The 21,232-nt window shown below is 59.9% G+C and overlaps 1 protein-coding gene across 2 annotated transcripts; it reads left to right on the forward strand.

Annotated features, from left to right (window-relative positions):
• The first annotated feature begins 3,680 nt into the window (after positions 1-3,680).
• IFT27 (intraflagellar transport 27) lies at positions 3,681-19,832 on the forward strand. 2 transcript variants are annotated; one of them, XM_045835102.1, is made up of 7 exons: positions 3,681-4,082; positions 10,102-10,181; positions 10,568-10,627; positions 11,605-11,715; positions 13,480-13,597; positions 14,473-14,582; positions 19,665-19,832. In XM_045835102.1, the coding sequence occupies exons 1-7, from the start codon at positions 4,049-4,051 to the stop codon at positions 19,761-19,763; spliced, it is 612 nt and encodes a 203-aa protein (XP_045691058.1). In that variant the 5' UTR covers positions 3,681-4,048; the 3' UTR covers positions 19,764-19,832. The 2 variants fall into 2 exon arrangements, with proteins under 2 accessions (XP_045691058.1, XP_045691059.1); XM_045835103.1 differs by having other exon boundaries at positions 3,684-4,082; positions 11,605-11,664.
• Positions 19,833-21,232: the final 1,400 nt, after the last annotated feature.

Below are 21,232 nucleotides of genomic sequence, written 5' to 3' on the forward strand. Positions count from 1 at the left end.
GGAGTACACTGTCGGGCCACGGGGAGCGCTGTGAAGAGGGAAAGTGAGACGAGGAGGTTGAGACGGACAGATCGGGGGCGAGTCCTCAGACCGCGGGTTTGCAGGCCTCTCCGCGGAGATGGTGTCTGGACAGAGATCCGGTCACGAGGGAACGTGTCCCATGGCCGTGCTGAGAGCAATCAGGGCACAGGCCCGAGGTGGGAGGGGCTTGAGAGAGATGGAGATTCCGCAACTTGACCAGAGGAAGTGGGGGAAGGAGGGTCCTGGCGCCGCCTAAGAGCAGCGGTTCTTCCTCGTGAGCAGGCATCAGCATGGCCAGAAAGGTTCATGAAAACGTAGACCGCGGCCCCCGACCCAGTGTTTGGTTGTCTGGGCCGGGGCCTAGGAATGTGCATTCCTACCCGGTCACTGTGGGCCGCCGGTTCCGCGGGTCCAGCAGCCACAGCCCAGGCTGTGTGGTCCTGCTGCAGCAAGTCCCTCCCTGTCCAGCACTCACCACGAGCGATCCTAGGTCGCATTGCTTCTTCCTCTGCCTCCCCACTGGGTCGGATGTGCCCTGGGAACCCAGGGCAGTCCCGGCCGCAGTGCCTCCTAAGCACTCACGAAAGTGTTTCCTGAAGGAATCCTCACAGGGTTTAGGCCAGGCCCTGACTCGCTCTCTTTTGCTGTTCTGCTGCATACTCAGCCCCCGGCAGGCGCTTGGGCCAGACCTGCTACTCACCAGCCGCCCACCCGAGCGAAGAGTGTCAGCTGCCATTCTTCAGCGCACTGCCCTCCCGCAACCCTGTGTGTGCCCACGCCATTCCGTCTATGCGGCGTGTCCTTTCCTCTCTGCCGGCCTCCGTAACCCCGACCCGTTCCTCGGGGCTCTCCTGCCAGAAGCTCCTTCCCAGCACCCTCCCGCCTGCCCAGGGCTAGGAGTGCTCCTGGGGGTCCTGCGTTCACTCACATCACAAGGATTTGTTCACACAAATTGCCTTCCCTTCTTGACTAGAGGTCACCCTGAGCAGCCCCCCGCCCCCCGCCAAACGAGTCAACAGAGGTGTTCTACTGTGGTGGCGGTGTTTCAAACCGAAGTTCATTGCCCACATTTGAGAGTCAGGGCATTACACACAAACATACAGGATCTGGGCTCCTCCAGAAAAGTCAGGGCGGGCAGTTTCACACGGCCACGACCTGCCAGAGCTGCCTGGGATGCTGTCGCTTTTGATCTGGTGGCGCTGTCAACCAGCACAGTGCCCGGTCCAGGATAGGCACGCAGGAAAAGCTTAGTAATGAAACAGAAAAGAATACTCAAAGTAATTAAAAAGAAAAAAACGTCAGTTCCGCAAAGCAGTGACCAGAAGCTGGTTCTGATTCTGGCTGACTCGCTGCATGACCTTGAGCTCTCTCTGGACCTCAGTTTCCTTGCCCTTTACATTGAGGTAATAATAGTTTTCACTTCCCAGGGGCATCGCATCAAACAAGAGAGGATGCAAAGTGCTTAGCACGTGCCTGGCATATAATGCTCAATCCACATGAGCTGTTATTGCAAGGAACGTAGACCATGTTTACTCTCCAGGATAGGAGGACCTGAGAGAGGAGTTACAGGCAGGGGAGGTCCCTGCGGGGCCAGGGGGTGACAGACCACCAGTTCTACCTTTCACCAGCCGTGTAACCCTGGGCATTTGACTCAGCCTCCTTTGGGTCTCGGTTTCCCCATCTATCAAATGGGAATGATAAGAGCCTCATAGGGGTTATTGTGAACATCAAGTATGAACATGAATATTAAATTAATCCATTAAAGCACTCAGAATGGGGCCAGCATTCAGCATGCTCTCAACACATGCCAGCTCTCACAGTTACATACAGCCGCTCAGAGAGGGGTTAGATTAGAATTTCTCCAGGCCTTTCCTGGTACCCAACCTCTCTGGCCACCTTACAGCCAGTGAATCTGTCATGCAGCTGTCGCTAGTCACCGAGAATGCAGAAAGTCCTTGGGATGGGGAAAGCAGAATTCAGTACACAGGGTTTCCATCCCTCTGGAGAGTCCCAGAATGCTTCATGGTGGTTCTGACCAAAGTCACACAGAGGAGTAGCAGCAGCGGAAGGTGACGGGTAGATGTGGTGCAGAGGAGTGCAGCCCTGCGCAGGACGGGCTGTTACCCCCCTTACGGGGGACACCGAGGCTCCAGAGGATGTCCCCAGATGCCTGTCAGTGTCTCGGCTCCATGGAGCTGCCTCAGAAGGCCGACTCAGTCGTCAAGTCCTTTAGGGGACTGATGGGGTCACAGTGAACAGGACAGCCTGGAGGGGGGGCGGGCAGGAAGACCAGGCAGAGCCTTCCTGATTCACCCAGGCCGGGGGTGTCTGAGACAGACGTGCGTGAGGTCTCCAAAGGAAAAAAAATGGGTAAGGGGCATGAAGGAGAGACAGGTTTGAACCAGAATATCAGGAACGCTTCCCAAGAAGAGAAAATTCCAATTTGCGTGGTTCACTGCGGATTCAGGGCTGCAACCTTCACAGCCATTTACAGAGGGAGTGGGGGTTCACTCCCCCTCACAAGGCGGGTGGAGGCTGCACTGAGACCCAGGGCAGCTGTGAGAGAGCAAAACGTTTCCGGTAACCCAAAGGCCTGTGGTGGCAAACCCCCAAGGCTGCTCCTCCCTTGGGTGGGGGCGCAGCAGGAGTGCGAGCAGGGGTGCCTCTGCCCAATCTATGGCGCCGGGAAACCAAGTCCGACCCGATGCATTTCTTCTCGTGCATTCATTCATTCCGTGGTTGAGTGTTGAGCCCCTACCATGCCTCCAGACACTTACTTGCTCTTTTAAGCCTCGGGACAACCCCTGAAGTGGGCTCAGTAGCCCATCTTTACAGAGGTGACTTGCCTGGGCCGGGAGCACGGCAGTGGACTTAAGTTTGGGTTTCCTAACCGCGGAGCAAGCGGGGCCTCCCTTGCGTGACCACGTCTTGGAGGCTCGCTGTCCATCAATCTGCAATGTGCGACCCGTCCTCCGTTTTCCCCGGGAGGAAATGCGCCCAGAGAAAGGTACTTGAAATTGCTCGGTCCCATCGCTCACCCCCATCAAACTTCGCTTGTTCTCCATCTGTTCACTGACACCGCTTTAAACACTTCCTTTCATATTTTAGATTTTAAAGCGTATAACGTTCGCGGGCTTTAAAAAAACATTTCCCTGCGGGATACAGAGCAAGGACTGGATTTCTTGATGCTCCTCACGGCCGCGCTCCTCCGGACCTGGGAATTCGGGGAGCGACGAGAACCTCTGCACCATCAAACCCGCTTTAAGTTCTGAGGCCTGGTGTGCTGCGCAGGCGCCGCCCCGGTCTCCCGGGCTCCTGACCCGGCCACTAGTGGGCGAACCCACATTCAGAAGGACAGGGGATACGGCGAATCCCCATTCTTCGCGAAGATGGGCCAAGCCAGCCTCTGGCCAATCAGAAGGCTTCTTTTATCACTGCTCTGGAGACAAGATGTTGGAGCTTGTTTTCCCTGAACTTTCCGGCAGTGAGGAGGAACAAGATGCGGAAATGATTGACATTTCCTACAACCATTAACCAAGCGATATAAGCTTGAAGAGCGGACATTACTACGAATTGTCTTACAAGAAAGGTCTGTTAGCCCCGCCTCCCCCTTCCACTGGTCCCCGAAAGCTTTGGAAGAAGCTGGTGGTGACAGCCAATCGAGGCCCAGCGAGAAGACCGAGGAGGCGGGGCAGGCGGGCGCCGTTGCTTAGCTAGTTTGTCCCGCGCTGTGCTTGGGAACCTGGGGTTTCGGATTCACTCTTCCTGATGATCCCCACTGGCAGGGGCTGGGCGGGGAACGAGATCCGAGAGCCGCGTCACCTCGCTGGCACCTTCCAGGCTGCCTACTGAGGCCTTGATCTGGGCTCCATCTCGCGCTCCACTGCGTCCTCGCCCACCCTTGGAGCCTATAGCCGCCCCCTGTCCTGCCCAGAGGGTCCAGGTCCCATCTGTCCCTGTCCCCACAGCAGCCACAGGCCCCATCGCCTCTAGCCTCCACTGTGATCCGTGGAGGTGGTTGGTTACCATGGTGAAGCTGGCAGCCAAATGCATTCTGGCAGGTGAGTCTGAAATTTACAGTGTCCTGAGTCCAGAGACTCGTAAGTTATCGAGAGATTTTGTTCACATAAATTGTCTTCTCTCTTTCCCTTTCCCAAAAGCGATTTAATGCAATTGCTAAAAGTGTCGACTCCCTTAGATGTTAAAGAACTGTCTTCCAGAGCACGTTGGTAGCTCCGGCTGATTTCCCCAGCTCCCTGCCGCACTCTGAGACCGCCTTCACCAGTCTGAGCTGTGCTCAGGGGGCTCAGGCTAAGCACAGCGAAGGTGCTCCCGCTAAACCACTGTTAGGCAGCAGTGTCTTCGGTTGTCTTTTCTTAGGGGATTTTCCCTGACCCTGCCCCCTCTGGTACCTGGGATTAGAGACAGTACCCTTGACCAGAGTTTACAAAAAGCCCAAAGTTACTGTGCTGCCCCACGCTCAGGGGCACATAAATGTTAAATCCCCCCAAGTCAGGAATCTGTTTTGTTAACTGATGCATGCCAAGCACCCCAACGGAATCTGGAAGCTAATAGGTCCTCGGTAAATATGTGCAGAAGGGTGAATAGGTGGCATTCACAGTGCTGGTGCGCTCTTTGTACCAGACCTCACATGTAGGACAGCATTTGCCTGGATTATAGACCTGGGACCACAGGACGCACATGCGTACTTCGCTGAGCCCTTACTGCCTGCCGGTTGCGGTCATTCCATTACACCCTCACAGTATCACCCTGGGGTGGGTGCTGTGCTGTGTTCTTCTGATCTTACTAAAAAGTCAAGTCTCTGGCCGGAGGTCACCCCGAGCGACAGAAGGGCACAGGCGGGATTGCATCCCCCAGGTCTGCCCGACTCCACAGCTCTCCTCCCAGTCACTCCTGAGCCCTGCGGCCTGTCCGGGGCTCCGGGACCGCTCAGGAGAGCTGCAGGGAGAGCGTGTAAAGAGCAAAAAGAGATTCTTCTTGTTTTTTGATTCATCTCTTCCAGACTGAAATAGATGATCTTTCTAATGACTTTTCTCACTTGGACATAAAAGGGTCACACAGAAAGCTGACTGACAGCAGTAACTCAAATCGTCCGGGAGCAAAAGAAATGACTGGTCCCCAAAAGAGGTTTCCGGAGCGCCAGGGGGGGCAGTATTGTGCAACGAAAGTAACTCCGCCCGTCTCTCATTGGCTCTGCCCCTGGGGACGCTTCTCTGAGCCTCAGTTTCCTCTTGGATAAGGGGGGAGGTTTTTATTTTCTGAATTACGTTTTTTCAGAATGGGCTTTTCTCTTCCACCATTTGTTCTCTCATTTCTTTTTTCAATTCACCTTCCAACACAGAGCTAACTGCTGAGCGCTGTCCATGGGCAGGCGCCATGCAGACCCTCACCGCAGTCGTCCCGCTGAGTCCTGGCACAGCTCTGGGGTCAGTACCATTGCCATCGCCGCTTACAGATGGCGCAGCTGAGGCCCTGGGGGGTCAGGACACTTGCCCTGGGCCACACCAGGTGACCTGACTTCCAGGGCTTTGTCCTTAGTCCCGAGCTGTCCTGTCCCGAGCCCCCATTATGGACTCTGCCCCTGGCACCCCTCCCTCAGGTACTGTTTCACTCGATTGCAACCGCTGCCTGGGTGCGTGCTGAGCTCCAGCCCAGCCCTCCGTCTGCAGCCCCCTTTCCAAGCCTCAGGGTATCTCCTCTGGGAAGTTCCCAGGGACCAGAAGGCGGCAGCACAGCGAGCCAGCTCCATCCGCACCGCCCCACCTCACACTCCCCCCTCTCTGGTTTTGGTTTCCTGGCCCCTCACAGGCCTGCTGTTTCGATTGAGTTAATCTACCTTTTGGCTCTCACATAACTGGTCATTAAAGGAGCTCATGTTCGATGCAAGCACTTAGTTATCCACCAGGTATTTACTGAGCACCTACTAAGTGTGAGTCAGCATTCGAGGTGCACTGGGAATAGGGGATGGGTCAGCCAGCCCCTGCACGCAAGGAAGCTCGGAGATGCACTGAGTATCTTACAATGCGACAGACTGCACTGCCCTCTGTGCGCAGGCGCCAGAGAAGTACCTCAGCGGCACAGCCGCTGACGGTGCCGGCTCGGATTGGGAGACAGAATCGCCCTTGACATTCACCTGCATGTGACTTACCATCCATCAGACGCTGTACTGGTGAACTCATTAAATCCTCAAAAATTCCATGAAATAGGTGCTGTTATCCCCATTTTGCAGACGGGACAACAGAGGCCCAGAGAGGTTGCTGACGCAAGGTCGCACAGCTTGGAAGTGACGGAGCTGGAGGCAGTGCCCTGAGTACTGTGGTTACTGCCTCTCAGTATACGTGGGGGTGACGGCCGCGCCTCCCTGGAAGGCCGTACTGATGGCGGGTCTCATGGGGCCGCACGAGCTGCACAGGGAGATGGAGGAGGGAGAGCGGACCTTCAGAGGCTGTGCGGGGCTTGGACTTGGACTGGGGAGACCTGGCAGGAGGGGTTTTCAGAGATCAAGAGGATCGGTACACAGATACCGAATGACCACGTTGTACACCTGAAACACACAGGGTCCGGCACAAGTAATGCCCCTCTTTATTACAAAAATCATAAGTGTGTAGTTCTATAACATAACAATGTCACACTCAAGTACAGTGTAGGAAGTTTTAGGGGAAGTGTCCAAATTAAAACTATAAATTATTACACCCATATTATGACCCTACCAACCACACGGTACTTCCGCCGGACCCTGTATATAATGTTACTAACCACTGTTACCTCAATAAAAAAAAGAAAGATAAGGATGTGTTACTGCAGGCGCCCACACACAGACAGGAGACGTGCGGAGCAGAGAGGTCGTGTGAGGGGTGGTCGGAGAGCTGGGTGGAAGGAGGGGTGGGGACGGCCAGGAGCAGGCAGATACCGGGAGGAGCCCTCAGCAGGCTCCGGGGCAGAGTGGCGGGACCGAGGGCTGTGTTCTGTAGGGCAGGCTGTGCGTGATGATGAGCTCCGGTGGGTGGGAACGGGGAATACACGAAAAGGAGAGGGCCGGTTGGGAAGTATTGTCAGGCAAGGCCCAGCCGAGGAAACAGGAAATGCACCAGGCATTTCAGCAGAGAAAGTTCAGTGTACGGGATTGGTCCGATGGGCGCTGGAGGCCAAAAGGGCAGAACGAAAACACTGGGGACACAGAGCCGGTGGGGAGGGGCATGGCCGCTGGAAGCTTGAGAAGAAGAGCCCCTTGGAGCAGGCCCAGACCTCTGAGGAGGCTGCCCAGCTCGGCCATGCCTCAGGGATCCCGTCCCCAGCGTGTGAGGCTGTCCCATGCCACAGGTCCCTGGGGCCTTGCCCACCAGCCAGGAGCTCAGCCCTGAGCTGAGAGCAAGACACAGCCCATTTTAGACCAGCCAGAGGGCCCGTGTCTCGAGGTCACTTCTGGCACCCGCGTGCTACAGAGGTCAGGGGCCAAGCACAGAGCAGCAGCTGCACTGTGTTTCGGCGGTGAGGGTTTAGAGTGGGATGGTAACCCAACATGGAGGACTGGAGAGACAAAAGGGGACAGACAGCAAGGAGCCTTGCCCCAGGGCCCAGGGGGTTAGGGGCTGCCACGGAAGCCCAGGTGTGAGGCTACCAGGGCCGCATGAGCAGTGACACCAAGGTCCTGTGGGCGTCAGGGATGACGAGGAGACCGACTGAGCGTGGGAGGAAGGAGGAGGGTCTGCAGTGACCGGGGGTGAGGTCCGAGGACAGTGAGAGTGAATGGGGACGTGGTGAACGGAGCAAACGAGCGGGGGCGAGGCCGCTCAGGACCCTGAGCCCGGCTGCGGACGGCAGGCGGGGAAGGCCGCCGTGCCACAGTGGCAGTCAAGGTAGCGAGTGAAGGGGACAGAGTAGGCGGGGGGCAGAGGGCCAAGGACAGACCTCCAGAGGGGCCCGCGTTGGGGAGGCGCGTTGGGGAGGCGGGAGGACCAGGCCAGGGCTCAGGAAGGAGGAGGCCACTTCCGGCTGACTCATCCTCCGAGACGGCGAGGAGCAAGAGGACTGAGAAAAGGCCACTGGACTCGGCTATTCTTGAGGTCGCCCTCGCCTGCTGCCTTCTGAGATGTCACCCCCCTGTCAAGCAGTGCCCCTCCCCGGTGTCACCCCCAGGCTCAGCCGCAGCCGCTGGGCCGCCTGCCCGCTGACGAAACGACGCATCCATCCTTTCCCCGACGCGCCCTCGGACGCGCGGGTTCTCGGCTTGCGCTGCGCGAGTTTGCACTTGTCATCTTGCTGCTCTGCAGACGTGTTTATCGGCCCTCTCCCCTCCCTGTGCTCGGCTCCCTCCCCGGCCGACACAGGAGGTTTTCCGTGTGAGAGTGGGTGACTGCGGCTGGCAGTGGCAGTCGGAGGAAAGATTTATGAAATTAACAGAGCAAATCTGTGGGGAGTTTCACAAGCAGGAAGAGCCAATTTCCGACTGGATTCCGAAGCCAAGTGGGAGGGCGGGAGCCGTCATAAGGCAAGGAGAGTGATGGGCGCACTGTACTCGGAGATGGGGGGCACCCAGTGACACCCCGGCTTGCGGCTGCCCCCAGTGTCATGGAGGGCTGCTCTGATGAGGGCCTGGAGGGGCGGTGTTAAACGTGGGTCAGGAGGGTCCCTGAGCTGGAGGAGAGGGGTGGGGTCTGGCTGAGAGAGCGTGATGTTGGAATCCTGGGGAGATGGTCGTCTGTCCAGCGAGGTTAAGAGTGGTCCGGGGGCAGGGGGAGGGTGTTGAATGAGATTGTATGAATGGGTTCGGGAGGCAGGCCCTCACCTGGGTTAGTCCCCTTGTAAGATGTGGCGGAAATACTAGAAGAGCAGGGCCTGAATCGCTCGTGTAAACCCGGAGGAATTAACATGAAACAAAATGCCACGAGCAAGTCAGACCATTGTCTCACAAGGGAAGACTGTAGGTGAGAAAAGTCAAAGCTGGAAAGCGAACAGAGCGGGAGGCTACCAAGAAATCGGGCAGAGAGGAGTGTTGCAGCTGACTGTGAACTGGGCGGCAAAGTGAAGGGGTCGCACCGAAGGGTGCGAGCCGGGGGCCGTGGGGGTTTGTGGGGAGAGAGTGGGAAACACCTGTCCTGTTTGGGGCGCTGGGTGCCGGTGGAGAGTCTGGTAAGACTCGAGGTGGAGGAGGTCTTGCAAGTAGAAGCAGCGCAGCATGGAAGGAGGCCGGGCAGGGCGGCCGGTGGGGAGGCAGGAAGGGCCCGGGGCCAGGAAGGGTGCGCACGGAGAGCCGCTCGCAGCCTCGGGGGCAGGGCAGGCACTCCCAATTCCCCTGCCGCCAGCAGCCCCATGAGAGGTCGGCTCTCAGGCTGGAACTGGGGCGTAAACCTTCAGTTTGGAGGCTCCGATTTGTGGGGTTCTCGACTAGCAAAGGAGCGCCTCGAGGTGGGAGGTGAGCCCGGAGAGGGCAGTTGCTGCCGTAGACAGGCTTGGCCCCTGGGAGGACGGACGCCAGTGGCCACGGGGGCACGCCCAGATGGAGGGCAGGGTGCCACGTGGAAGTGGGTTTCAGGACAGCATCTTTAGTTTCCCGTACATGCAGAACACCCTCCCCCCTCGCCCGCCAGAAAGAAAAGTAGGCAGGGCGCTAACCATGGGAGCTCTCGCCTCGACTGGTTCAGTCAGTCAGTCAGCTGAGCCCCCCAGTCGGCCTGGCCACACCCCTGTACCTCCAGGACGTGGAAGCAAATTCTGGGGTGAGAGGGACAGGTTTCCCCCGCAGGGGACAGGGGACATGTCTGGGGAAGAGTGGCCGTTCTGTTCCCAGTGCCCAGTGCCTCCAGCTCTGTCACCTTCCGGGCCAGCTCTTCTGGATGGAAGGACTGGCCTTGCAGAAATGCGAGCCCGGCCATCGATGGTCTCAGGCACCTGCTGCCCTGCCAGCGACCTCACAGCGACTCCCTGGGAGAATCAAGCACGTTTTCTCTGATGAGAGTGCCCTGAAGTTTGTGGTTTCTAGACGAGCGTTCTGGAGTGGGTGGGGGGGCTCGAGTCGGGCGAGGACGGAGGTGATGCTTGTCTGGCACTCTGTCCCCCCAGGAGACCCCGCGGTGGGCAAGACCGCCCTGGCGCAGATCTTCCGCAGCGACGGGGCCCACTTCCAGAAGAGCTACACCCTGGTGAGTTGGGCCGGGGGCGGGGGAGAGGGGGGTGGGGGCGGGCCGAGGCGCGCAGGGCGGTGACCGCACAGGTTTTCCAATGGCCCCGAGGAGCCCCGAGAGCCCTGCCCAGAGGCTGCCGGGATGACCCCGTAGACAGTGTTTTCCCACAAGCCTCAGGGCAGACCAGGCCCCCCAGTGGGCGACTCTGCCATCGCGCACAGCTCGCTCCTGGGCAGGGAGCTGGGCGAGACCAGCTGGTCCCTGCTGACTTCCGCACCGACAGCGAGCCCGGGACTCGAACACCTGCACCGGGACACGTCTCCTGGGTGCGGTGCCTGTTGCGTCCCGCTCCGGGGCACCCCGAGGGGCCCTCTGACACGCGCCGTGTCGGTTTTCCTCGGCAGACCACGGGGGTGGACCTGGTGGTGAAGACGGTGCCGGTTCCCAACACGGGGGACAGCGTGGTGAGTGGGGCCCTGGCCCCGAGGGAGCTCAGTGCCGCTGCGGCAGGGCCCGGGGCCCCCGCGTTCTGGGCTCCCCTGAGCGGCGTTGGGGACAGAGTTGTGGGGCGGCCGAGGAAAGGGTGTCCCCGGGAGGGCGGACGAAGAGGAAGTGAGGCTGGGACGGGGGCGTTGCCCTCGCAGACGCACCCCTCACTTCCTGCACCGGGCCCCCTCTTCTCGGGAGCCCACAGCTCCTGCAGTTGAACTGCAAGCTGTCGTTTGCGTGGGCTGTCCCCACAGGTGGGGAGAGGATGTAGGAGTCACCAGGTGGTTAAAGAGGTCCATGATGCAGGGAGAAGGGACAGGACGGTGCCCGGGTGACCTGCGTGTGACTCGGGTCACGGCGCCGAGGTCCAGACCCCCTGGGCCGGGGTTGGCACCCAGCCAGGAACGTCCAGTGCCTGGAGGGAGGTTAGGGGAGGCCCCCCCTAGGCGACAGCCCTGGCGAGGGGCTCTGCCACGGGCCCGCTGAGGCTCGGGCTGGGCGGGAAGGGTCACCCTGCGTCCCCTGTCAGAACAGGACCGTAGCCATCCAGGATGGTGACAGACTGTCCTACTTTACACTCCTTCGCAGGCCTTCTCAGTGACCTCCTTTGAAGGAATGGTTTTAAGATTTGAAAATCAATTTGGTTAACAAAGTGCAGAGTGACCTTTTGGAAACCAGAGCACTTGTCAGCCTGTTTAGCATTCTGTTCTGCCAGGTGGGAAGTCAGCTTGTTCCTGGTATTTTTGCTCTCGAGGTTAGGGGAGGTGAGCGCCGCGCGGAGGGTGCCGGGAGGGGCGGGGAGCGGCCCTGCGGCCTCACCGGGGTTCCGGAGGCCGCTCCTCTCCCCGCCGCCTGCCTGGTGCCCCGGAGAGAAGGGGCAGCCCCCAGGCCGCTAGTGGTGCCCGCCCCCCAGGGGGATGGGCATTCTTAGGTCACGCCTTTCCTATTCCAGGAGCTCTTCATTTTTGACTCTGCTGGCAAGGAACTGTTTTCTGAGATGCTGGATAAGTTGGCAAGTAGCATGCCGTTTCATTTCCTAACCTGCACCACCTCCCGCCAGAAGGTTCGCCCCTTACCACGCCCCCGAGGAGACTTCACTGCCTGCTCTGGCTGCTGAGAGAGGCTGTCGTGACAAAGTTCTGGAAGGGGCGCCCCTCCCAGCCTTGGGACTGGCGGCCCCTTGGCTAGTGGGAACAGCTCCGGCATGTGATTCTCCCCTCCCCGGCCCCCAGCTCTGAATGGCCGGGTCCCCAGCGTGCCAGAGTGGGGTGGCTCGGTCCTCGTAGCTGCCCTTTCTGGGGCCTCCCTGCCCTTGAACACCCCCTCCTGATGGTGCCCTTTCAGCCCTCCAACCCGGCCTCCTGGAACAGGGACCGACGTTTCCACCCCCTGCCTGCGGGGGTGAGGCGCCCCACTTCGTGAGGCTCACCTTCCCGGGCCGCTCCCCGATCCCATGGGTCCGGCTCTGGGACGTGCCCCTGCTGCCCAGGGCCCGTCACGCCCACCCGGCCAGCCACCCTCTCGGGCTCCAGCCTGCCGCGCCTTCCCAGGGAACAGCTGCACTAATCTGGGCCAGGGAGCTAATTAGAAGGGTTGCACTCTCCAGAGCCCTCCCCTGCCTTTCCAAGAACGGCCACATTTTAATGGAAACTGTCTTCTGCCCCCTTTTTTGTTACTGTTGTCCAAGAGATACAGATCTGATGGTGGTAAGTTCATGTTCCCCCATGCCCACCTACTATGTGCATGGCCCGGTGCTGGGTGCTGCCCTGCCCAGCAGGAGGTCAGGGCCATGTTCAGCTCACACTCCGACTCCAGGCTCTCTGCTCCAGCTCCAGCTCGACCTGAGCACTGGCCCGAGTCTCTCGCTGAGGCTGGAGGGAGCAGGAGGTGTCTCCTGCAGGCACACGGGGACGGGGTGGGGGGCCAGTGTGATCCTGGCTTGAGTTCTGAGATGGTCTGCAGAGTGAGGGTGTGAGGGAACCATCAGGTAGTCCGTGCTCCCCCATCCTGGAAGCCTCCGGGAGCCAGGGTGGCCTTGGGGACAGCGAGGTGAGTCCTCCAAAGTGACCCTGGGCTCCTTCCAAGGACAACCAGAGGGAAAGGGTTCCTCCTCACACCCTGGGAGGTCACAACACCCCACAAGTAACCCAGATTCTCACTATGCAGGGTGGGGGTCTGCAGGGACCAGGGCATGGCCACAGGTCCCGTGCAGCCCTGCTGGGCTGCCCTTGGGCCCTGTGCCAGCACGGCGGGCTCTGTCTGGTGGTCTGGTTTGGATCAGGGCCGGGGCACTGCAGGAGAGGCAGGAAGCGCCCTTGGCATTGTGAAAAGCCGGCCCTTGTTACAGAGATGCGAGCCCACGAGCGTCCAGGGGGCTGGCCGAGGAAGGAAAGGGCGCTGTCCTGGGCCCGCAGAGCAGGCAGGCGTGCCAGCTCCCATCGGAGTGGGCTGTCCGGGGAATGCGTGCGCGGACGGACGGCTGAGGCCGTGGCAGGGAGAGAGAAGCTGCAGTCCCACCCTGCAGGGCTGCTGCACGGTAGGGACCGAGGCCAGCCGGCAGAGCTGGGAGGTTTCACGCCGATGCCAGAGCGCCCCGCACAGAGCCCGGTACAGATGTGAGCTCCCACTGCACACCCCACCCCACCCCGCCGTGTGCCCACCCACTCACTCCTGTGGGCGAGGCTCAGCTTCCTGACTCATGGCCTCTACAGTTTTTCGTTTCCCTTCGTCCACGTGTCCCTTCCCAGAAAACTGGCCCAGCTCTCTCCCACCGTAGAAGTCACTGTCACCGTTCCTGATGTGCCCATCCTGTCCCTCCTGCACACAGTGGGAGGGTCCCGACGTCCTGTGTCTCGTGTACGACGTGACCAACGAGCAGTCCTTCGGCAGCTGCGGCAAGTGGCTGGAGAAGGCGCAGGTGCAGGTTCCAGGCGCCTCCCTCCCAGGTAGGAGCCGCAGGTGCCCAGGTTCGCCAGCAGCACCGCTGCCGTTCAGGTCGAAGGGCACAAGGTCACCGCACAGCTGGCTGTGGGTGCAGAAAGGGGAGCCCCGGGGTTTGAGGGCGATGGTCTGGCGGGTCCACAGAAACCTCAGCAAGTAACCACACACCTCTGAGTCTGTCCAGTGGGCGCGAGGACGCCCACCTTGCAGGGTGTGGGGGCCTCGGGCAACAAGGGGAGGGGCAGTGGTGGGGACACGAGCTGGTATTTCTGGGAAGCGAACCCAGACAGTTGCCTCGCCTTCTCCCGTGCGGGGGGCGCAAGTAAACAGGCAAGTGCTGTTGTCACTTCTGAATGCGTTAAGTCAGTTTATTTTTCATCCTCCTGTGAGATCAACACACTCTCCTCATTACAGACCGGGAGGAACGGTCCCCAGAGACAGGCTGGGAAACCAGCCGCAGCTCCTGCAGCTGGGGGCGGAACGAAATTACCTCTGGATCCCTGACTCTGAGCCGGGGCCTCAGATTAGCGCTAATGACCGTTTCTAAAGCTCGCCCCACGCGCTAGGAGTTTACCGCAAACGCTCGCAGGGGGTCACCCTCCCCTTCGGGACACCTGCAGCCCGGAGGCGACAGAGCGGACACATGGGGGTCTAGACAAGGGGGCACGCAGAAGCTGGTGTGAAAAGCAAAGCCTGCTCTGCTGTGGCCCTGGGGGGGGTCAACACGTTAGTGTCCCCCTCTCGCTCACCACCTCGAACCGGGCGCGCTGTCACGTGACCTTTCGTGCCCCTCGGACTCAGCCCGCTCGCCCTGTCCTGTCCCCGCTGGCCGCGCGGACCGCCGGCTCAGCGCGGCGCTTTGGTTGCTCCTCCCGAGCAGGTGTGCTGGTGGGCAACAAGACAGACCTGGCCAGCAGACGGGTGGTGCAGTCGGCGCAGGCGCGCGCCTGGGCGCTGGGCCAAGGCCTGGAGTGTTTTGAGACATCGGTGGTAAGTGTCTCCGCTGGCTCCGTAGCCCGGGCTGGAGCAGGCCTCTGGGGGGAGCGGCTCCTCGCGTGACCCCACGGGCCTCGACCGAGTTGTTACCCCGCCACTCGCAGAGTTGATTCGGAACTGATGTTTGCCCCCTCAGCCTGGGATCTCTTCTCGTGATGGCAGGAGTCATGCACGTGTTTCAGTAGAGCCCAGCCCCGGCAAGGGCTGCGTCTCAGCCAGGGAGAGGTCCGAGCGGGTTGTGTTCAGTTGCAGTGACACTTGACCTTTGCTCGTGGGTTAGCAGGTGTTGCTGGGACATGACGTCACAGACGCTCACACTCAGTCCCGTGAGCAGGAGCCGGTCCCCCAGGTCCCACTGCCACACTGAGGAGGTGGAGTGACTGGCCCAAGGCCACACGGCTGACTAGAGGAGGGTTGAGCCAGGAGTAGGACCTGACCCCCTCAGTGCGCCCTGTCCTGCCTCGCTGCAGCCACAGGGCGACTGCAGGCCCCAAGCCGTGCCCTGGCAGAGTTGGCGGGAGCCCTCGCTGGGCGGACCGGCCCGGGCGAATTGCTGCCAGCACCCTCAGTGCACACACGTGACGATTTTAGCCGTCCAGTGTCGGTGAACTGCCTTCCTGTGTTGGGGGTTTTGAGGTCCCAGCCTCCCTGCCCCCAGGGTGTAGGCGTATGACCCAGGCTGTACCCGTCAGATGTGCTGGGGTGACGGTTTCCCACAGAGGGCAGTGAAGTGAAGGCCAGTCCCACGGGAGCAGCCCAGAGCCGTTCACTCCAGAGCCCCGGTGGCCCAGTGCTGGCTGCCGGGGAGACTCGCAGGCCTGGCCTGTCCGAGGTTGTAACTGGACCTCACCCCTGGCTGAGTGGCCTCCGGGCCTGAGTCTTTGCCCCTCCCACAGAGCCCTCGGACTAACCAGTAGCCTGGAGGTCTGCCACTCCAAATCTCCTTCAGCTACAGAAGGTTAAAGCAAGCAACAGCACTTCTGCTGTTGCTTCTGTACAACTCGGCAGACAAATGCTGCCGTTCAGTTGCTGCATGGTCGTGAGCTTTCAAAACCCCCCAAGAAGGCATGCTTCCTTCAGGAAAGCGCAGAGAGGAAAGGCAGGCTCTCTGAGCGCCCACATGAGGGGCAGGACTGGCTGGGGGTCCTCGGCGTGCTATCTACCTGTGGGTGCCTGGGCTCCTCACCTGTGAAGTGGGGATAGTGGGCCACGTCCCTCACTGCGTGGCGGATACGAGAACTAAGTCAGATGGTGACTGTGAAAACAGCACCAAGTCCGGTGCGCAGTGAGCACTCAAGGTATGCCAACTTTTAAAGAGTATATCTACCCCTAGCGATCTTGTTTATACTCCTACTATTTACTAAATCCTTGAACCCACATATTGTTTGAAGACAAAAGCCACTCTTGCCTCTGGCCCAAGGAGCACAGACACTGAATTCATGACCACGAGTCAGATTAGCGAGCTTTTGCTGCGTGGAGCATCTTCACGCAGCACCTTCGAGCAAAGCAGCGGGCCGCGCCGCCCGCAGCAGATGACATTTTAGTGTTCCCCCTGCAGCCTTCGCATTTGCACAGCTGCCTCCTCGCCCCGAAAGCCCATACACCCCGGGACTCTTGGTGGAGCCCAAAGGTAGCACCTACGCCAACTCATCTGTCAGCAGAGGCTCCTGGGCTGTGGGTGCTCAATTCGGTTCAGTGTGTGTGCGCGCTATTGACTGGGTGCATAAACTGTGCCCGGGGAGGCTGCGGCCAAGCACTCCGTGTTAACTGTGCAGGCTAACTAGTCCCCCTGAGGCGGCTCGGGTAAGAGCTGTAATCAAAAAGGCCACCTAACGAGATGCTGTTTGACACACGGCCAAGCCCTGACGCTGAGCTCACCTCCTCCTCTCTCCCACTGAACACAGCGGGCCCGTCCGTCCAGGGCGCCTGATGGCGGCGCCCGCGTGGCTCCCCAACCAGTGTTTTTGGTTTTTCATTCCATCCCCAGAAATCACTCATCTTACAACTGGAAGTTCATACTCTTTGATCACCTGGACCCATTTCACCCGCCCCCCACCCACTGTGCCAGCATCCACCAGTCTGCTCTCTGTTCCTGTGGGGTCTTTGTTTCACATTCCGCATGTGGGGAAATCACGCGGTATTTGTCTCTCTCTGACTTCACCCAGCACAGTGCTGTTCTCCGTGGCGGTGGCACCAGCCTGCAGCCCGCCCGCGGGGCACCAGGGTTCCCTTTTCTCCGCCTCCTCACCAGCACCGGTGTACCTTGTCTTTCCACGAGCCATTTCAGCAGGCGCGAGGTGCTGCCTCGTTGCGGGTTCTGTTTGCATTTCCCTGATGGTGCATGATGCTTCGTGCCTTTCTGGGAGCCTGTTGGCCATTTGGATGTTTTCTTTGGAAAAAAAAAAGTCTACTCAGGTCCTTTGCCCACTTTGCACCAGACCACTTGTGTTTTTGCTGTTGAGATGCCTGTGTCGTAGATTTTGGACGCTGACCCCCTCCTCAAAGACGCATGGCCTGCAGACGCTCCCGTTCCGGGGGTGACTTTCCACTTCGTCGGTCACCTCTCCGCCACGCGGGCTTTCCAGCCTCACGCGGTCCTGCTTGGGTTTGTTGTTGTTGCCTGTGCTTTTGGTGTCGGAGCCACAAAACCATTGCCAAGCTCAACGCCAAGCAGCTTTTCTCCCGAAGTTTTTTATCTGGGAGTTCTATGGTCTCAGGTCTTACGTTCAAGTTTTTACTCCGTTTTAATCTTTGTAAGCGGTGTAAAACAGGGGTCCAGTTTTACTATTTGACGTTGGCATTGCCCAGGAGTCCACATTCTGCCCGACAACGCACCTGGCAGGTGTAGCAGGCACAGTTACTTCTTTCATGTCCGCCCGGAGGGTGACGGCTTCGCTGTAGTCGGCAGCCAGGGGTGCGGTGCCCCTGTTCCTCGGGCTGCACGCCGCCCTGTTGTTCCTGATCGCTACAGCGCTCACTGCCACCACTGTCTGCCTCGGTCAGCTTGTTTCCTGTGCCCTGGGGCTTCCCTTGCTAGAAGGTCCAGCTGACCTGCTCCACTGGAACCAGCCGGTGGCTTGGTGCGTTTCTGTCACCGGCTGGCAGAGTCCAGAGGCCGCTCCTCTCAAGCTGCAGAATCTGAATCCCAGGCTGGGTTCTGCACAAACCCTCCGGGCCACCGCCCGGGGCCCAGGCTGCTGTCTGTGCAACCCTGGGCTTGGGGGCTTCGTGCCGTTCTTTGGTTTGGAAATTCTTCCAGGCGTGGGGGAGAGTTCTTCGCCTCTCATCGAGGCTGAACTTTTGTTTGAAACAGGCCCCCATGAGTTCATAGCTGAGCTGCTGCTTGAGAAGTAGTGGGTTCTCTCTTCTGCCAGCTTATTTCTTAAAAAAAAACCCAAAAAACCTAAAATATGTGTACACAGTAAAGCCACAATGGAAAAATATGGAGGCTCCTCAACAATTAAAAGTAGGACTACTGCATGACCCCGCAATCCCGGTCCTGGGTCTCTCCTCGAAGAGAAAGAAAGCACTGGCTGGGAAGGTGCCCTCACCCCGCGTTCACGGCGGCACTACGCAAGGCGGCCGCGACTCGGACACAGCCTGCGTGCCCGTTGATGGATGGGTGGGCCGAGAAACTGGGATTGCCGTAACGGAATATTGTCCATCCACAAAAAGAAAGAAACCCTGACATTTGCAGCAACATGGATGGAACTCGAGGGTGTCGGGCTAAGTGAAATGAGTCCGACAGAGAAGGGTCAGTACCTCTAATCTCTCTAATATGTGAAATTTTTTTAAAAAAAGCTCATAGACACAGAGAACAGACTGATGGTTGCTCAAGTAAGGGTGGGAGAAATGGGTGAACTGGTTGGGGATTTTTTTTGTTTTGTTTTTAGTTTAAATAAATTGAATTTAAAAATTTTTCATATGTATGTGCACCCAAAGAGTGGAAGTCCTCTGGGCACCTCTAGTCACAGAAATGTTATTTTGGTTCTTAAGATGCCCAGTGCTGGTGGGCTGTCAAATTCCTACCTTGGTTCTGAGTCGGCGACTCCCCGCCAGCCACCCTGGGCCGCAGGGCTAGGCTGGCCGCTGCTGCATTCCTGTGCCCGCACCTCCCCCCAGCTCAGCTCGAAGCCTGCAGCCTGCAGGGAAGGGGGGAGGCACGAGGCCTGGGTCTCTGCTGGACTTGCTGAGGCCTCTCAGGACTTGCCAGGTGTCTCAGGGTGACGCTCTGACCACTTCAGAGATGCCCCCGCCGCCCCCGTCAGCGGGGCCCTCCCAGCAGCAGTCTCCCTGTGGCAGGAGATCCTCCTCAGGCCAGGGTACCGCCTCACTCCTCCTGCAGCTGCGGTTCCTGGCCCTCCGTCCTTGCTGGGACCCAGCGCCCCCTGCAGGCTGTCCCTGCAGAGTCCCGCTAGGAGCGCTCCAGCCTGGGAGGTGCAGGGCAGGGCAGCTGCAGCCTCAGTGGACAGAGGAGCAATGCTGCCGTCCCAGTGAACCCGCTCCCGGCGAGGACACGGGAATAGCCAGCCTCGGTCACCCCTCGGTTCTTCCCTAAGCCCCCAGCCTTGGGCTTTCTCGTGGGACCTCCCGCTGAACTAGAGGGGAGGGGGCACCCCTCCTGGAGGGAAATGCCACAGCGCAACCCTTCCCTTGAGGCGAGGGCGGCCCGTGCTGTCTGGCCCTCCCTCTAGTGCGAGGGTCCTTGCTCTCCGTTGTTTTACTGCGGCCTCCGGGGCCTCCATCAGAGTGGAGCCAGAAAGCAGTCCCGTGACGGCCTGCCTCACACAGAGTGAGGGCGGCTGCCAGGACGGGCTCTGCAGGGACAGATCTCGGTTCAGACTCAGCTCCACGACTGACACGTGTGTGGCTTTGGCCAAGTTACTTAATCTCTGCACGTCACCGTTTCCTTCTGATAACGCGGCCCAGTGACAGCGCCTCCCCACGTGGTGCACGCGCCGGGGAAGCGAGGGCAGTGAGTGTGGGCCCCCGACGCGAGGCGGGAGCGGGAGCGGGTGCGCGCCGGCCCTCCGATGACTCACGTCACAGGCGGGCCTCTCCAACCTGTCTCCACAGAAGGAGATGGAGAACTGGGAAGCGCCCTTCCAGCATCTGGCCCGGCAGTTCCACCAGCTGTACCGGGAGAAGGTGGAGGTCTTCCGCGCGCTCGTGTGAGGGGCTGCGTGCTGCTGGCGGCCTGGCAGGGCCGCCCACCCGCCAGTCTCCTTGGAAGCCGAGAGAAGGGGCGGGGGGGGGGGGAGGGTTGGGGGCGGGGCTACCTTGGCCCTTCCCACCTACCGTGACAGCTTTGAATAAAATGAGAACAAGTAGAAGCAGTGGCTCCTTCCGTTCTTGGCCAGGGCAGCCCTGGTTCCATTCCGCGCCTCGCCTGCTGGTTCTCGAGCAGCCCTGGGAGCCAGGCTGGGGCCCTGGGCAGGCCGCCTCCTGGGGGGCCTGGCACTGCCTCCCTCCCTGAAGGGCCTTCACGGAGCACACACCCCGTGGGATGGGATGGCTTACAATTTGCCACAGTTGAGATGCTGGGCTTGGAGCTCCCGGCGGGGCTCAGGGTGCCGACAGCCCTGTCCTGATGAGCGCACACCAGGCTCTGCCGCCTCTTCGCTGTCGGGGTGCCAGAGCTCCCTTGCAGGGGCCACTGTCACCCACAGAACAGCGCCCTCTGCTGGCCTCCCTTGATGCCTCTTAGCGAGGTGCCCGCCCCTCCCAGCTGCCGGGAACCCTGAGCGCCAGGGAGCCCAGAACCAGGCCACTTCCCTTCGGTGACCCGCCTCTCGGAGCCAGGCAGCCGTCATAATTCTTTGCACCGAGCTGGACCGCTTTCCGTCCTGTTTCTGCTGCCAGATTAATCTTCCTAAAACACCACCGCTTCCACTGCTCTGATTAAAGACCCAGGGAGGCCCCTCGCCGCCTCCCGCATGAGGCCGTGTGCAGGCCGCCGGCCAGCACCAGAGGCCGCCTCTGCCTGCCCCCCCCCCGGTCTCGGCCCCTTTGGGTTCTAGAGACCAGAGGGCTTCCTCGCCCCCAGTCCCCGCATCTCTACTCGTGGGAGTGGGGACGTCGTGCGGACGGCGCCAGGCCTGGGGGTCTCGACGACAGTGACAGCAGTGGGAACGGCTCTGATCACTGTGTGTGACCTGCCGCGTCCCTGCGTGAGCTCAGCACCTGACACGCACTTGCTCATTGAATCTTTACAATGGTCCCCTCCCACTTTACAGATGAAGAGCCCGAGTCAGAGAACTGGGGCTTAGCCAAGGGATAGCGGGGCCCAGCTCACAGCCCTCGTCCCCGTGCCCCCTCCCCCCACAGCTGGAACCGGCCTGTTGGGGGCCGAACTCTTTTCATGCACTAAGGGGTAGTCAGGCTGCCCTTCAAGGTCACCGTGATAAGTGAGATGACAGGTGAAAGCTGTCAGCCCCTCCCTTCCCCCTTCCTCCCCTGGTCACTTTTCCCCCGTGAACTCACTGTGGCCACGGCATCTTCCCACTAAGTCATCCTTTCGGAGGACAGCACCGAGGCCGACGGCGTGCCAGCGCTTTTCTGAGCACGAGCAACGCTGAGCTGCCAGTCTCCCGTCACGGGCTCCAGAGGGGAAGACCTGCGAAAACAACCAAGGAGACTTGGAG

Source organism: Phyllostomus hastatus, unplaced genomic scaffold (genome assembly GCF_019186645.2).
Source record: "Phyllostomus hastatus isolate PE091 unplaced genomic scaffold, TTU_PhHast_1.1 phas_contig_198, whole genome shotgun sequence".
NCBI lineage: Eukaryota > Metazoa > Chordata > Mammalia > Chiroptera > Phyllostomidae > Phyllostomus > Phyllostomus hastatus.

Coding starts and splice junctions, on each gene's coding strand:
- IFT27 (XM_045835102.1), top strand. CDS start 4,049: ATGGTGAAGCTGGCAGCCAAATGCATTCTGGCAG. Junction 10,182..10,567: donor TCCAGAAGAGCTACACCCTG/GTGAGTTGGGCC, acceptor TTTCCTCGGCAG/ACCACGGGGGTGGACCTGGT. Junction 14,583..19,664: donor AGTGTTTTGAGACATCGGTG/GTAAGTGTCTCC, acceptor CTGTCTCCACAG/AAGGAGATGGAGAACTGGGA.